Source organism: Homalodisca vitripennis, chromosome 3, assembly GCF_021130785.1.
Source record: "Homalodisca vitripennis isolate AUS2020 chromosome 3, UT_GWSS_2.1, whole genome shotgun sequence".
In the NCBI taxonomy this organism is placed as follows: Eukaryota; Metazoa; Arthropoda; class Insecta; order Hemiptera; family Cicadellidae; genus Homalodisca; species Homalodisca vitripennis.
In genome coordinates this window covers 154,046,791-154,065,333 of record NC_060209.1, presented here as the reverse complement: position 1 = coordinate 154,065,333, position 18,543 = coordinate 154,046,791, and the positions used below count along the sequence as shown (strand labels likewise).

The following is an 18,543-nucleotide window of genomic DNA, read 5'->3' as shown; positions in this document are numbered from 1 at the left end:
TGTTAGCTACGTGTTCTATAATGCAACTTGCAACGTGTCGCTTGCATATGCAAGCAATCGTGGCATCCAATCATTTGTACAACCATCACAAAGCAAAGGAACAATTTCTGTCATCTGTAATACTATAGTTATTGATATAAATCTGTAGTTTCTAGCTATTCCTGTCACTTGTGACTTAAAATATGCTTACTAAGGTAGACATAGCTATATTGAAGAATATAGTTATTATTTACATTTATGATCTCTATTGACAAACTCATTTCAAAAACTTAAACTTGCATTAACAGATTCAGTACAAAAATAACTATTTTATTTTATTGTGTATGTGAGATAGGTCAAAACGAGTTTTGATAACAATTATAGATTATTTGATTTTAAATTTTAAGTGTCCCCTTTTATAACTTTAATACAAACTAAAACTATTAAAACCCCTGCAGTATTTTATCTATTGCGAATTATTTTATCAAGAGCTCCACTTAAGTTTTAATATGTGCACCGACATATTCATGTAGACACAGCTGATGTTAATATATTACTTTTTTTTGTTGTGTTGGCAGCCCTGTCATCAGGTAGTATTTTTGTCACGTGCTTGTTTAAACATATACAAGCTATTTTTAGCGATCTCTCTGAAGTTTGCCCTTTAAGACATTAGTCAAGAAGACTCAATTAAAACTAGGGAGTATGAGATAGTGACAACTTACAACTTCTAATGTAAAGTATAATGTTTTGTACAAAACTATCATTTACACTAAATCAAATTGCACTCATATAATTAAGGATCTTAATAATTTTCGAATAAATAAGATAATTTCTTTATTTATAAAACTGGTTGTGTAAATAATAGGTTATATTACTTTCCTAAACTAGAAATTTTGACATTTAAGCACGCGTAACTCAAACACTAATAAAGATATTCAGTTCATTCTTTTTTATTTTAGTTTCCACAATTATACATTCATTTTAAACGATCATTTTAATAATATAACTACTTTTTTATTTTATATTAAATAAAACAAAATATTTTTCATTTTTTCGTAAGAACATAACAAATAACCATATTTTTGGGAACATATCGCTTAACTAAAGATTCAAGTATGAACGATCGAATAAAAAAAGAATAAACTAAATACCATTTGTACTTTTTGAGATAGATGTTCCTGAACATGTAGTTTGTAACATGGCTAATATGTTCAATCTTACCTTAATGTAAAAAAATAATAATATCTTTGTAGCGTAAGAACAGTATTAAGGCCTTGGACACCAGTAGATGATACAGTACAGTTAAAGATGATCTCAGTACTTACATGAGAACATTTTTGCTTTAACCTTTTTTGGACCAACATTACACATACACATATAATAGTTATATTTTTCCATTCTATAATTTGGATAAAATTATGGTGTTTTTGTTTTCTAGTTAGTAAGACGTTCAAACTGCTAATGTGAAGACTGCATGAATTTTAATATTCGCTCTGTTTATTTCTACGTAGTTCCTTAAAATATGTCTTTAATAACATATATTGCTATATAATTTCTCTGAGTTTTTTTAAACAGGTATTTAGTCGAATTTTTGCTTTTCGGACATGCTCAGAGTTTTGAAACTAAGGAAATGAGTAGTTCAGACGATTTAGTGTCGTATTATATAAATAATAATATTACGATGAACCCCAATAATTTTACTCCCCATAAACCAACATAATATGAGTATTAAAATAAATAAATTATAGCTGTAAGACAAACTGGTAAAAAAATAATACCATTTTTGAATATTATTTTATTTCAAAATCTGGGTGTTACACTGTTATTTACAAGAATATTTCCACATATTTTTGATCTTAAATCCAACATAGACAAATAATTATAGACTGATATCGATAAATATTTTGATTTCTTCATCTCCCAAATTTGTTTTCGTTGTCAAGGAATTATTTAAACCTAGTAATAATTTAACATAAACCATTATAAAGTCAAATGTGTTGTAAGCTTAGCTAATTAGGTGTTGCTATATCAATTTATCCTCAGATAACCTCAATTGTATCAGTTTTTAATTGTTTGCTGCACAACACTGTATGATTCGGTGAAACCTAGGGAATAATAAATAGTTCATAGTTTAAATTCAATTCCTTCACTTTCCACTAAATCTATATTGAATATTATTGTACTATCCATAATTAAATATATTATGGTACTGTAAACAAGAATACTAACCGTGTAAACTCATACCAGAATAAAAAAACACACATATTGTATTTGAATCATTAATAAACTAAGCTTGGATAACATCATGACAATATACTCGTATTTTGTATTTTATAGTTGCCATTTCGAATACGTCTACTAAATTAAATTTCTAATAACAGCCAATTCGTATTTTACTTCATTTTTTTCCAAAAATAATGTATGTTTAATTAATTACATTAAGAAATCTTCATTCAGGAATTTCATATTTTGGTTGGAATCGTTCATTATGTGAAGATTAAGAAATCAACTCTGCATGAACTCTTAACTAACTAATGCATGCAATTACTAAGGATTGTTTTACATTTATAAAATTGTTTGAGTAAAAAACGTCTACTGAACTATAATTCAGTTGTTTGGGTGAAGTAGTAGTTTATGACAGGATGGAAGGCACTCGTTGATACCAGGATATGTCAGTCATGTAGGATTCAAACATTCAATTTTTTATATAAAGAAACGACGTTTTAACAATATAAATGTTAAAAATACTCTCGACCCTCCAAAACTAAGTCGGTAGAGAAGTTGTTTTGTATTACTACAACACTCCTATTCTGGGATGTAATTATTTTAGTTAAAGATTTTCAATGTATTTCTATTTGCAAAGATATAAAACCCCCAATGTAATACTGATAGTTGATGTTTTATATTTTATCTAAATTAGTACATTGACAAACTGATACAATCAGTCGATCAATTGGTTTTGAAGTTGGGTTAAATCTGGAACTCAATATTTGGTTCTTATAACTTGAACTTGGGTAGAGAGGTAACCCCATGGTATCCATGTATTTTACTATATTACTGTGTAAAATGTTTGATATGTATAAACGTGCTACCATTACGCAACTTAGTAATTTCAGTTAAAATGGACGAATCGTATAATTTGATTTCTTTGGACATTTTAAACCTACGTATTTTTTTCTTAGCCATTTCAAAGTTAGACAGTTCCTTAAAAGCGACCCTCTTGTTTGTAAAATGCATTGGGAACAGAATACCACTTTTTATATTACACTTTTCACTTGGCTTCAATAAAACTCCTAAACTTTAAGATTTTCCGCCTTTACCTGATATGTTCAAAAAACTTATATCGGTATTTTCCGAAACCACTATCACCTGTTGACAAGAGCCAAACACACCAGCAATGTCCTGAACAGTAGATGAGGTCTCCATGAAGCAGCACTGCTGAGGGCGCTGGCATGACAACTGAGGTCTCCAGGATAAAGGTCAAGAAGAGGGGTTTGGCGGCCGGTGCGTGGATCTGTGCAAGTTGCCGCTCGGGTAGCCAAGACCAGATGTTGAGCAGCATCTAGTGGTGCTGTGTGGATCTGCAGAGATTCTCGTAGCCAACGGCGTAGCCAGTGTCCTATCCATACTAGCCCACAGTCACACAGCCACGGGTTGTCATGTAGCAGTAGTCCTCCTGGTACAACACAATATTCATCTTAGAATATATAGTAGTGGCCAAGACCAGATGTTGAGCAGCATCTAGTGGTGCTGTGTGGATCTGCAGAGATTCTCGTAGCCAACGGCGCAACCAGTGTCCTATCCATACTAGCCCACAGTCACACAGCCACGGGTTGTCATGTAGCAGTAGTCCTCCTGGTACAAACACATTATTCATCTTAGAATATATAGTAGTGGCCAAGACTAGATTTTGAGCAATGTCTAGTGGTGCTGTGTGGATCTGCAGAGATTCTGAGTGTGAGGATCTGCGCCAACGGCGCAGCCAGTGTCCTATCCATACTAGCCCAGAGTCATATAATCACGCGTTGTCATGTAGTAGTAGTCCTCCTGGTACAAGACAATTTTTACCTTAGAATATACAAGGGTAGCTAAGACTATATATAGAGCAGCGTCAAATGGGCAAAAATGGATTTGTATAGATTCTCTTATCCATCTCTGAAGCCAGTTTTCTATCTATGCTGAACTCCCATGTCACAGGCATAGGTTGGAACAAGACATTTTTCGTCTTAGAATTTGCAAGGTATGAAGAGGCAGATGTTGAGTAGTCTACTAGAACTGAATATAATTAGAGTCTGAAAAACTGTGTGCGAATAAAAAAATTAATAATTTGATTGCAAAAATTTGTATGGCAATAACTGTTCTAAACTGTAAATTACCTGCAATAAGCTTGGTTCCAACGTGTTCCCAGTTGGTCACATTCCCATAGAAAGCTGCAGGTGTGAGAGAGAGCAGGTTGTTGTCACGCAGGTTGATGGATAGATGAGCGGAATGTGAGAAGGTGGCGAAGAATCCCGATGGTATGTCTTGTACCGCTGTGCCCGAGATCTCTACTACCAGCTCGCGACAGTACTGCAGACTGCTCAGGGCCTCAGCCTCCACAGAGAGCAGACCCCGGCCAGTGATCTGGAGGTGGCGGAGTCTGGGCAGTGTCAGCCCGTGCAATTGGTCTGACAAAGTGCGATCAGACATCCAGAGGGAAAGCTTCCTGTAACAAATAGTATTTAATCGTTCCACGAACTAAGACATCATAACCGCGTCATAAAATAGAGGAAGCAAAATAACTCTTTGTGCATCTTTATCCTTCCCCAAAAACATTACAGACCACTATTTTTAAACCTACAGTATATCTTATTGTATACAACAATAAGTTAGTAATGCATAATTTTTTCATGGAAATCGTTCATTTTCTTTTGAAAAATGTTGCTTTTATAACAAAACGTAGGTGCAACAAATTTTAGAAATCAACAAATCTCAAAATATCATTTGACAGATCAGATTTCACTGATTAGTGGTCTTACGAAAAAAAAATCGAAATAGTATCGTATCCAAAACTTTAAAAAAAATGGTTGATAAACATGGCCTGTAAAGATTATTCACAAAATAAACGTTCTGAAAAAGAATTTAACAGTTTTTATTTCTACGATGAACCCATATTTCCCAGTAGCACATCTTTTCAGCGTGGCCTTGATGGCATATTGCTACACTTTCAAGGTCCTCGGTGCTCACGCGAGATGTCATGAACCGTGATGAAGCTTTCAGGAGATGGATTTTTCTATGTTTTGGAGATAAAAACACATCCCAAAAGTATTTCTGAAAGTATGATCTGCAGCTGTTGTTAGTGAGATTCTCCTCTTCAGTCCTCGCATCTGTGGCGATGTGTTCTTACTAAAATCGCTGCAGAAGAATAACAATTTTGTTGACTAATTATTAATCACAGTAGACAATGGGAATTATCCTTTAATAACTCTCTGAGGAAAGACAAACATATCCCTTTGAGCGTGGTAAAGAAGGACACTTCTCTAAGCCGTTATCACAGCGAAGCTACAACGATATGTATAGGGTAAACTAATGTCATCCTTGGCGTTGTAGTGTCCCCACTAAACTAGACTACAGACAAGGGTTTCCCAGATCACACCCAGCGATTTAAAATTGTGGCACAAAGGTGTCTCATTATGAGAAATCAGAATATCACAGAAACTTCTTAAAGGTAACCAGGACAACGTGACAGTAATAAACAACTGGATGGTATAAGCGGCAATTATCATAATATCATCATATACTGAGGTTCACGATTGTTGATGGTTTGCCGTTATTTTTTTGGGAAAATCAGTTCCATCTGATCTAGCATATTCACATTTATAAATCATTACTGGTTACTAGATTATAGGTCAGTAACTGAGTTACATGACATACTAGGATGTATGTAACTCCGTTATCTGCCATTTAAGCTTATCGCCAATATTCGTTGATCCCAAAGTTTACCATCTCCCAATCCGTTCAATGTGAAGTACATTCTTGCGATTCGACAAAGAATGGAGTAGTTGGCATTATGTTGGGCAAAATGCTGAGCTTTTCATTTGGGTAAGAGAGCGGCTTGAAGCAGTCATTGTGTAACGCAGCTCTATCAGATCTTTTTCACATTCTATCACGACGCAATGGTAACCCAGGTAGCTTTGGTCTACGTTGAGTTTGATGAACGATGCTACTATGTTAGCTATTACAATATTGTACAGGTTTTGGTCAAGATCAACCAGCGGTTCAAGTATTAGATTGGCGATCGATGATTGTATTCCAGAGCAGTGGTTCGGGAATTCTCCTCTTAAGTGACTTCATGCATCATCATAAATATCTGGAAACGGGTTTTGAAACGTAGGATGGTTTCCAAAGGAGATCTTGCTTGGTTGATTCCAGCATTTGCAGCAATTCGTTCGGTGACAGCTTAGTCTGAGTCAAGGAAATAACATCTGGTCCTTGCGCAGTCTTACAAAATTTCTTTCCCCATATGAAGAGTTGTCAGTTGGTCTCTTAATAATCAAGTTTTTTTTTAATAATGTGTGTAGCTGATACAAGTTACCCAATAATTATAGTACTTTGTAGCCCTATGATATATTGTCAGTATGTTGCAGATTTATTTTAATACAGTCGATTATGATTAAAACATCAAAGGGCCTGAAATTCGTAAATTTAGGCAGACATTTTGGTCAAAACGGGGATTGGATATGGAGTGTCTCAAATTTTCCTACTTTTGGGACCACAACCAATCGATTTCTCGTGGTAAATACCCCCTAGCAGAAATAAAATATCAAAAATTGTAGACGTTATTTCTAAAGTATTTTTCCGGATACATTCGACGTTTTAGATAATAATAGGTACTACTACCTATTTCCCAAGTTGCATTGCAAGTGCAGTTCACTCATTTGGTGTCAAACTGAAGATGTCCTATAATAGCATCCTACCATTTTGGAAATAGAGATTGCTCTTTTGAGCAAAATATATGCCATTGAGTCATTTTATGAGTAACTTTATATGACAGTCTGTCAGAGCCATTAGCTGAGAGAACCGTTTCCAGCATAATTTTATGACAGTTAGATACATCCAAATTTTTAATTCCTTATCAACAACTGAAATATAAATAACATAATCGATATTTAATACTTTTCGCAACGTATATATTTTCCAATCAATTCTCTTATTAAGAGATTTATTTTACTCGAAGCAAAAATTTATATAATTGAACTACATAACGACAAAGTCAGTTTCTGTATATTTACGACGAAAAGTACGTAAAATGCCAATATTTAAGTAATACTTTAAAATTAAATGTAAAGTGCAATCTGTAAATATATATATATATATATATATATAACGTTTTTTTTAGTTTTATCGGATTGTTGATGTGGCTCGATTTTGAAGGCAATCAGAATCCATTGTTAGGTTTAATCCCAAAGCAACAAAAGGTCTGGAATAGCTTGAACCAACTTTACCTGTAGCGCAACAATAGCCTAGTTATCCCGTTATAAATATTTCCAGTTTTACAGCATTTGAAAGAACCAGGATATATTACTATCACAAGTCATTAATCGCTGCAATCCTATGACGGATTTTACACTTTTCACATTTCATGACAACAAAATCGAAACTTTCATCATTGAATATGCTCAATTTCCAATTTCCTCTTTGTAATACAATTGGGATTTCGAGCTTTTACAGTTTATTAGTTTTATTAGTAAAGTTCACATTTATAGAAAAGATGTATCTTTAACAGTTTCAGGATTTCTAGAATTAAATACTTCTTATAAGGATTAATTTCACATCATCTTATCGTAGTAACCTTCAAATATCCAAGAAAGTGGTATAAATATCCTTACACAAATACTATATAAAGCAAGATGTATTTTGGTCTGTCCTGTTAGAACAAGGAGAAAATAAATCGAATGTAGTAGAAAACTATTATTGACTAACAATTGCAATTTATACGTTCAGAAAATGAACTACTTGTATGGAGTTTTAACATTTGATAACTTGAGAAACCAACTTAGTTTTGCACAAAACATCGTAATGGAAAATATCGTAGATGACAAGCTGACGTTTCTAAGGGTGTATTGTCAACTCTCGGATAGCTGGTAAAAGTATCAGGATTTCATTTCTGTTTTCTTTTCTGCAGACTCATATTCCATTGGAAATATTAATTTTACCATTGGTTAAAATTAATTATTTATTGTAATAAATGTTGTTGAAATAACATTCCCCTAGTACATTCTCTGCGCAGTATTTATTTTCATTACTATATTAAAAATTTGTACTGTTGAAAAAATTAATTGTAATCAATCAAAAATATAACAATAAGAAAAATCTGTTAGAAGAGATCAAAAGGAAAATATAAACCTCAGTAACATACAACATTAAATATAATAAAGAAAATTACGAAACGCTTCTCTAATCTAGTAGTGTTATATAATGATTTGTTTTCTAACTGTTCGATTAGTTTACTCATATTATTATTGACGAAAATATCCGAAATATCGCATCATCTGGATCAATCCTTATTTTGCAGACTTTCCCTGGTTATAGACCCAGTAGAATCCAATAATAGGTTAAAATCCATCCAATAGAAAGAGCAATGAACTAGCTATCACAAAATGGATAGACAGGCGGATGGACTGCCTTTTTACCCCAAAATCAATATAGTTCTTTCTTGGACCGAGAGGAACTTATTTACCAACTTTAAATCCTCCAGGACATTTCTATTAATAATTATTGCTTGGATGGGCAGACACCAGCATGATTTTGAGAAGAAACTGTCGGGTTCATAATAAGAATAAACTCGATATGACAGCATCTAATTTGATCATCTCTTTTAATTTAGTTTATTGATCAGTTGGCTCTCCAAGTGGTTTCTGACCTCTTACATGATTGGATAGTAGCCTATATCTAAAATCGTAAAGCGCCCGTTTTATTAATACCAACTATAGGCATTTTCCGTTATTTCTTCAAATAAAACGTCAAAATAACATACCAAAAGGAACCTTCAAATAGACTAAATAAAAGCCATAAGAAAGTCACCTAAGCGAAGTTGTTCCCTGGAGTACTGTGGCCAGACGGAACCGTTGGTGGCCGAGCCAAGGTCAGCTCTGCAGGCGCAGGGAGGTGAGACAACGTAGACCGGACAGGCTTCCAGCATCCCACCTCTCCAGACGCGACAGACCTGTCATCTCTAGAGATTCCAGTCGTTCCAAGCCTTGGAAACTGTCAGATGTTAACACCTGCAAACCGGTAATTATTAAGTCAAAAGCAAAATATATCCTATCATGAACTATTATGCCTAGTATTTTATGCCTTCCTTAAGTAATTTTAAATAAAGATTGTAACATTAGATTAGTACTTTTAAAGAATGTAAACTACAAATTTATAATCTACTAGCTTTTGAATAAACAGGAACATTTATATGAAACCATTTTCAAGGATAAACAGTATGAATCTAGACGTGAAACGGATTATTAATTTGGTATATGAATAAATTACTTCAAATATAGCTTGCAATAAAATACATATTTAAACTAATGTGTAGAAACATGAACTAAAAGGCGAGTCTTTTAAATTGAGATGTACCTGCCAAAATAGTAAAAATCAGTGACCTAAAATAATAATCAGACCGATTTTAATTATATTACAAAATAACTATCATATTGTGCATGTATTTATATTTTCTTAGAAAAAGTCAGGATTACCCGAAGATGGCTAATCAATTTTTAATGTTTGCATTTTTATGGGAGAGGTAATCATGCTTCAAAATCTATCCTTTAAATACCTTTTTAATATTATGTTTTTGAAGTATTTCTTGTAAAAAACTTTTATGTCTTACTTTACTTTTGTTCAACAGACAAATTTATAATTGATTTTATGTTCCTTAATTTTTTTGAAAAAAGGTAGAGGTTTGCTACCTTCAAATGTTTTTATTGTAAATATTGAAAATTCAATCCCTTCTACAATAAGGGTTTGAACTTTACCTATTGTTAATGCTGACGTTATTATAGCGCCTATTTTAGTAATATTTGCATATATAACAAATTTTACATTGCATGTTTTTGGTTTACCCTGTTGTACGACTCTCATTTTGTTATACTTAAATTACATCAATTATTTTCAATAAGTGTGTTTTGAGTGTTTATTCGATTCATCACTTTCATTTTGGATATTTCAATCTTTGTTTTGTGTATTCTGAGCACTTTTTTAGTTCTCATTACAATCATAACTCCTCTTTCCACCATAAACGGAAAAGCGCAATCGTTGTATTTACATGTTAAATCAGTTGTACATTACATGCCTGAAGAAGTAAACCCTAAGACATTCCAGGTATTGCTCGATATAGTTTAAGGAAATTACATTCTCTTAACGGAAATTATTTATTTTACCCTTATTGTTTAGTAAAAAGGGAAAACATTATTTCTTTACGGGGAAATTAATACTGCCTGTTTTATGCTTTTATTTTGGATCAAAAAATCATTGTAGTAGCAAAGGTGGTATGTTCATTTTCTAATTTCCTTGATTTGGGTAAACTAATTAGGATAAAAGTGGTTCGAATACAAAGGTAAATCTAAAATTAAAACAATCTACTTGATGTTGAATTCTGAGTACTTTCCGTTAAACTTTGTCATGTGCTAACTTTTGCAGGACTGTGTTTGACGTTGCAAGTTTCGTGCTTGCTCTGGAACATTAAATATGATTGTCAAAACTGTAACATTGAACAGACTTATGCATTTATGACAGATTGGACTTTATTTATGATTATCTACACTATGATATAAAATCTAATGGTGTCTGTCTATTTGTTTATGTGTGTGTTACTCAAACACGTAATCACGTAAAAACTCCTAGACCGATTGTACTGAGTTTTACATGGACATTTTTAAGGTCCTTGGTTAACATATAGGCCAATTCCTATTTCAAAAATCCCTCCGGACTACACTCTAATGTTACTTAAAACTCTCTTAACGCTCCATTATCCATTATATTTATGGTCTTGGCTTAATCAGCAGATATTAAATGTTATCAAAGTAAAGAATAATAAGTATCATATTTATACACATTTAAACAGGTGATACTCAATGTTTTTTTCTTATTCATCTGTAGTTACATCTTACAAATGTTACTTGCAGAAGCTTTTCTTTGTCTGGTGTTTTTTTTTTATTGGGATTTTAATCAACCATAGTAAAATGGCATCATTTATTATATCATAAGCGTGTTAATTGAAAAGGCAAGGAATTCAACTTTAGAATCCTCTAATGGCCAACTTCTCCACAATAGCCTAAAATAGTTCAATTGTTACTTAAACCTTTGGAGCTATTTAATAAAATATCAAGAAATATTGGCGAGCATTAGTGCCCCACATCTTTAAAACTTCTAAAACCGAAAATGAATCATCAGATTGGAATATATTTCAGTTACAAACACTTATCTCAGGATTGTTTGGAATGCCATTTAAAAAGGACATGCTCATGGTGACCCTTTTTCCAAATTAAATTACGTGGGAAGCTAGTATTAAATATAGCTGTTTACTGATTGACATATATGAATCTGTATGCTTGTAGCAGTTCAAAACAATACCTCTTGTACTATTCAAAACAATGTAATTTTTATTATCGACACCAAAAAAATATTTCTGATAATAATAAAGCTAAATAAAAGATTTTAAAACTAAACTGCAATTCTTAAATACTATAGACAGATTGAGAAAAGATGGATTTTTAATTTGATTAACTGGTAATCGATTCTTTCGTGAGATTTCACCATCAATGTGTCCACATTAGCTAAATGTTAGACAATGTTTTGAAGCAAGGTGTAATCAAATTATCTAATCAAATTATATCCATTCCACGTTTTTAGTATTTATAGATCCAGAATGAGAACAATTAACTATTCTAAACTGTACTGAAAGCTAAGTAGAGTAGATAAAAACAATTGGGAATATTAATATTTTTAAGGATTCAGATACTTCAACCATTGAAACTTGATATCAACTGAAATATAGTTTTTATATTAGTTTCTGACGCGTTTTGTAACACACATTAAAGCACATAAATCCACAAAGAGCTTATGAATTTATTTTCATATTGAAGTATTGTTGAGTATTGAATGAAGAATTGAGTAATACTAATTACTTAACGTTCATTTGCTATATAAGTTACTGCTTACTACTAAATTCCATTTTAGGGTTAGGTAATAGTGCCTGAATACAACATACAGCATGATCAAATCTGATATTCTGGGATATAATCTGCAAACACCAATCTCCTCCTGTATTATTATAGAATTGTACATCTAAATAATATAAGGATATCCTGCAAAGCTATACATATACCTTTAATTAAAAGAGATTAAATAAGGATCAATACCCTGAGTATATCCCTCATCATCGATGCCAGAGCGTCTACCAGTGCAAAAAGCTACAAATGAATGGTTTCCAAATAGGTAGTATTTTTTTATGCATGGTGGTGCTCCGTGCCATAAAGCTAAGAAAATTAACAAGACTTTTCAGTAAATCACACATGAGTGTGACTTCTTGGCCAGGTGACTAGCCTTAAATGGATCCATTACAAATGTGTTAATAATTATCAAGAAAGAATGCTACAGGAAAAGGTCACCACACGTAAAGGGCTGATTGAACGTTTAATTAAAGTATGGCACTACGATGAAAAAATCAAAGAAAACTGTAAAACATTGATCTATGTACAGTATGCCAAAAAAGACTTCAAATACTGATAAAGAAAAATTGTATGTATACAAAATATTAGTTATATAATTTTAAACTCACACACATTTAAAAATGATTGAATAAAATATTGTTCCCCGAAAACTGGGCGAAATCCAATAAATTGGCCTCCCATTCCAGCTGTAGTGAGACTACAGAAACTACAAAGCCTCACACACCTGCTATAGTGAAACTATGGTAAAACCTTCCACTCCTGCTGTAGTGAAACTAAGGTAGTCTAAAGCCCCCACTTCTGTTGTTGTGAGACTACAGGGGTAGTCTACAGCCTTCCTCTCCTGTAGTGAGACTACAGGTAGTATACAACCACCTCCTCCTGATGTAGTGAGACTACAGGTAGTCTACAGCCCCACTCCTATTGTAGTGAGACTACAAAAATATATTTAAAGCAATACTTATACTAAATATTGTATTTGGTTACGAATGATTTCGTATGCTCAAAAGGATGTTATTTAATTTATTTTAGATTCCAAAATTATTGTAATGTTGTTACACTATAATAAAAGTTCAACTTACCTTTATTGGATTTGATGAGATGTCTAGATGTTTCAGGAGAGGAATCTTCACCCACGAAGTTGACGGGAGACTGGAGAGTCGGTTTGCTTTCACAACAAGAGATTTTAGTGATGGAAGTCCTTCAAAAGAACTAGGAGGTATAGTTTCCAAATAGTTTCCCGTCAAGTTTAAATGGGTAAGTTTTGCAAGAGGGAATGACGGTACGATCGACAATCCTGTAAATGAAAGGTCTAGACTCCTTAGTTTAGGAATATAATGGAGAAGTTCTTTGAAGTTTGCTGTAAGTGAGTTACGACATAGTTGTAAGTTAAGGAGATTGTCGAGGCTGGTGAAGACGTTATCTGGAAGAATGTTTAGTTTGTTTCGGCAGAGGTTTAAATTTGTCAGAAACGGAGTCTCGTGAAACATGGTGCTGTCTATGCGGTCTATTTGATTGTAGGACAAGTCCAGATGTCTTAGGGTAAACCCAACGTCACCTAAAACTTGGCTCGGAAATATTATAAATTCATTGTTCGAAAGGTCAAGCGCTTCCACTCTCGTGTTGTGGAACACGTCTCTAGACAGAGTTCTTATGTGATTTGAAGACAAATCAACTACTCTGAGACTAGGACAACCAGAAAATTGTGATAACTGAAGAGATTTTATGTGGTTATGAGATAAGTCAAGTATCTGTAAACTGTCTAACCCGTAGAAAGCTTTTCTCTTCACACTGACTATCCCATTGTGTTGCAGATTCAATACCTCCAAACTACTCAGATTTGCAAAACTGGACGAATGAATCTGGTTTATATTGTTGTATCCTAAATTAAGTCGAGACAATGAGTTTGCAGTGAAACTCAAAAACTCTGAAGGTACTTCGCTCAGTTTGTTTCTGCTGGCATCCAAGATCTTGATATTGATTGGTACTGAGTTTTCGTTGTAAGTCAGCGAAGAAATTTCATTTCTTGAAATATTTAGTGCCATAGGGTGTTGGAACACAGTGTTGTGAAAGAGGTTTAGGGAAAACTCTCTAAGTTCGTTAAGTTGTAAGTCCAATTTCTTTAACTGTGTTATGTTTGCAAACGCTTTCGCGTAAATGGTACTGATTCTGTTTTGTGAAAGTATCACAGTCATCAGGTTTGGTAAATCGTGAAACGAATAGGAATCGACCATTCTAATGTTATTCCCTGTCAACACAATTGTCTGGAGATTATGCAGCGAGGAGAACGTGTAAGGCTCTATCCTGTTGATATGGTTATAGGGAATACGAATATCTCTCAGATTTTTATGAATGCTTCCATTAAAAAGGCCATGTGGCAATTCAGTCAGTCTGTTTGATCCAAGATTAAGATATTGCAGATTACTAAATGCATTCAAGGAGGCTCTCGATATTAGCCTGAGATTGTTGTTGTCCATAGCTAGCCACACGAGTGATGTTAGAGGTTTCAAGACTTCCTCTGGAAACTCGTCCTGGTACAGGCCGAAACTGATCTCCAAGCTCTGTAAACTCGTCGATAAACCCTCGAACGCCATTGGCTCAATCTCAATTAATCTATTGTATGAAAGACTCAATTCTCTTAAAACTGGTGTATTATTAAATATGTTATTACCTAGGCGCAATATTCTATTGTTTTGCAACAGTAGAGTGTCAATGTTTTCTCCCCACCCCATAAAATCTTCATGTTTAAGTTCGTTGAGCATGTTATAGCCTAAGTTTAAATGCGTCATTCTGACACATTTGGCTAGAGCAGCCTGTGGTATTTCTTCGAGTAAATTTCCTGAAAGGGATACTGCTTTTAATGTGTTATACATATTTTTAAATGCAAACTCATCAATATCATTAATCCTATTTGAAGGTAGATAGAGAAACTTCAGTCTTTTTAGACGGCTTAAAGCGGCAGGAAATGTCTTCAACATATTGCTCTCCAAGTCGATATATTCCAGAGTGTTTTCTAAGCCCCTAAAAGCACCATATGATATGTTTTCTATTTTATTATTGGCCAAAATAACCCTACCTGCATTTATTCCTAGAAAAGAGTCGTCGTTTAATGTCTGTATTTTATTTAAATCTAACGTTAGATCTCTAACCACCACAGAACCGTTAAAGATGTTATTCATATTGGTGATAAAGTTATCACCAAGGTCGAGTTTTTCTAGTTTGCTATTCCTCTTTAACGTATGCTCGGGCAACTCTTGCAAACAGTTGCCCCTGAGGTAAAGTCTGGTGAGTTTTCCCAAAGGCTCAATGTCTGGGAAGCGAGTTAAGAAGTTGTGCTGTACACTCAACGTCTGCAAGGACTCCGGAAGAGAGTCAGACTCCACGACCCGCAACTTGTTGTGGTCCAGAGTCAACTGAGTGAGATGTCGCAGAGACATCAGAGTTTCCTGGGGAAGCTCTTGTAGGTCATTCTCCGCTAGAAAGAGGCTGTCCAGCGAATCTTTGAGATGATCCCAATCTGCGTTGCCTAGCGATGAAATTTGGTTGCTGAAATATAAATTTCCCATGGTTACTATCGGCATTAAATACTGTACGTGTAAAATATAGTCCTGAAGAAGATAGTCAATTTGCATTGTACGGTATATAGGCACAGAAACTAGGTTTTCGTGAAATTGGTAGATACATTTCCTTTTAGAAAGAAATGAATTGTCACCCGTTGTGGTTTTGAGTGGGGGTTGAAATGGGAGGTTGTTATTTGGATTAAATATATCAATTAATAAACCTTCTTATCTCAGATGACACTTTTCTTAGCTTGACACTCTAAAAACAACTGTCAGACACGGAAATTAAATTTTAATCAGCGCCAGAAAACCAAACAACGCCGATTTTTTGGGACTATCGTAGTTTTATTTTGTGGCCTGGTGTTATTTTAACTATTTATGAATCTAACAGTTGGTTTTATGTGTGTCGAACTAAGAAAAAAGTGATCTGAGAAAAAAATATTGATTGATAATTTTTAACCTTCCAAAGTCCTTATGATTATACCCTTACAGTTCTTTTTGTGGGAAATTCCTCTATCTATTTCAAAAAAAAAATGTTTTGTGCTTATAGATTGATAATTGTCTCTTAGCTTCTCGAGGAATACAGACAGGAAGCTATTGATTATTTAGCGAGAAATAGTGCCACAACGCACATACATTACATATATTTATAAAACCGTTTTAAAATTTAAATTAACCAAATATGTGTTTTTAATTACAGAAGGTTATCATTCACGCCTCTTATTAAAGTTTAAGAAATAATTTCAAATAGGAAGCATACCTATCATAATATGGTACCGCATAGGTATGAAAAGACAAAATCAAGAAACTATTCTTCGATGACAATATACTTAACACCACAAATAAAACGACTTGATAACATATAATCAAAATCATTGAAACAGCCGTTTTACGATCACCCTACGATACATAATTCATTCTTAATACAAGTAGTTTTGGAGTATTTTAGGTATAATATAGTATAATCTATTTTTTTGTTTTTAAATAAAATTAAACGTTGTATACTGCTAAAGTTGTAGACATTTTGTAATCATTCAGAAGCGCACGCAAATTGATTGTCAATCTTGTTGGACTGTGGATCAAGTGCTTGAAATGTTTGAAATCTCCTCTTTACTTCCACAACATCTGTACTTACTTTCAAGTTAAGAGATGCAATAGTTAAAACTCCAATATCGTAAAGTCCACAATTATCTTTTCCTGCCCATAATTTAATTTAAAAATTCCTCAATAACTATTAAGATAGTGAGGTGTTTTTAAAATTATATTTTGCTATTTTTAGGAGATTAGAAGAAAATGTGCAAATTATTCTCCGGAAAACTACAACGTAATAACTACACAACTGTGGATTCATAGACCTGTTAGATGTTTTAATAATCGATTATTCTAAAACCTTTTACATGTAAGGGTGATTATTTTCACAGTTGCCTTACAGAAACTTAAATTAGGAAATGATTTACTTTGCATTATAGATATTTCATCGCCAAAGTATTTAACTTAGGATGAAACTCTAATAGTATTTCAGAATTTCAAATTGTTTCTCCTCGTTCTTTTTTTTTTTTTTTTTTTTTTTTTTTTTTTTTTTTTTTTTTTTGTTTAATTCATGTTTGAAATATTTAAACCAGTTTTTTTCATCTATCAAATCCCAATTAAAACTGATTACTTAGACATAATCAAAATGTAAAGTTTAAACATTATAGGCATTTATTCAATTCCATATAAAGCTTTAATTGGAATAGAGTTTTGAGGCCTGGGAATTTCGAGTTCATATTTCAACAATTCTAATACTGATAATACATAGATATACATAACATATCAAAAAAATACAAGGTTTTCTTCCAAACTTTTTGGTATATTTCGGTATTGTGAATGTTGAGTTTAGATCGAGTTTTCCATCCGCTTAGTGCAGCGCCTACAATCTGACGCTGTCACTGAATTGGTGACTGAAACTGGGGTCATGCACTTCAGAAGAGATAAAAAAAAGTCGGAAGAAACTCAAACCGAACTATTTTTTCGTTTCGCTATCAGAGACACCTAATAAAAAATCAAGAGTGATCTAGGTGAAGAGGTGTTCTCGTTCTCTCATAAGGGCACAAGTCTGTGGCAGCGTTAGATTGTAGACGCTGCAGTAAGCGGAAGGCGTGGAGTTCAATATTCACATTGAATCAACCCTTACCACCATAGCTACGTTATGTATAGAAATTACTACCAAAGCTCTGAGAATTAAATAAACAAAAATTAAAAGATTATAGAGTAACAATAATAAAACGGTATCACTATGTAAATCTACTAATAGTAAAGTAAAATTAAATTTCAAAGATAAAATACATATATAACTACATAAACCTGAATGAATTATCATTACCTATGCAAATTGAGCCAGTTGAGAGCCCTGAGCGATCAGAGGGCCTGTAGTGGTATCTCGTCCAGCTGATTTTGGCTCAGGTCTAGCGAGCGCAGTGACGTGGCCATGCTTCTACAACACAATTTGCCACATAAGGGTGCGTTCACACAGAAAGCTGATTACAAGTACTTATTTTCAGCGCTTGCGAATTTTGTTGTGTGTACACAACAAACGCTTGCATTTCAAGCTTAATATTTTCTCAGCTCTCGTTGAGACAATGTCTTCATTAAGCGATGAAGAGTTATTTTTAATTGAAAATGTCGAATTAAAAATTCGAACAAGGAAAGTCGGTGTTCATGCAATTAACCGCGGAAGAGGTAGGTTTGGGGAATACTACCATCTATTTCTTCAATTGAAATTTGAAAAAGTGAGATTTATTCTTATATAAGAATGGTGTTAACCA

The 18,543-nt window shown here is 33.5% G+C and overlaps 1 protein-coding gene across 3 annotated transcripts in view; it reads right to left on the bottom strand.

Moving 5' to 3' along the window:
- Positions 1-3,593: 3,593 nt before the first annotated feature.
- LOC124357680 (chaoptin-like) overlaps positions 3,594-18,543 on the bottom strand; it is an 83,923-nt gene continuing 68,973 nt past the window's right edge. Inside the window, exons 1-4 of one of the 3 annotated variants that reach the window (XR_006921965.1) lie at positions 18,102-18,212; positions 13,262-15,725; positions 9,043-9,242; positions 4,550-4,684 (exon numbers count right to left, since the gene is read on the bottom strand). Coding sequence is in view for 2 of the 3 variants with exons in the window: in XM_046809666.1 (XP_046665622.1) it covers positions 3,608-3,834; positions 4,356-4,668 (540 nt within the window). In the remaining variant the exon portion in view is untranslated. Of the gene's footprint in view, positions 3,835-4,355; positions 4,685-9,042; positions 9,243-13,261; positions 15,726-18,101; positions 18,213-18,543 lie in introns of those variants that run through there. The other 2 variants (XM_046809666.1, XM_046809667.1) reach the window with 2 other exon arrangements.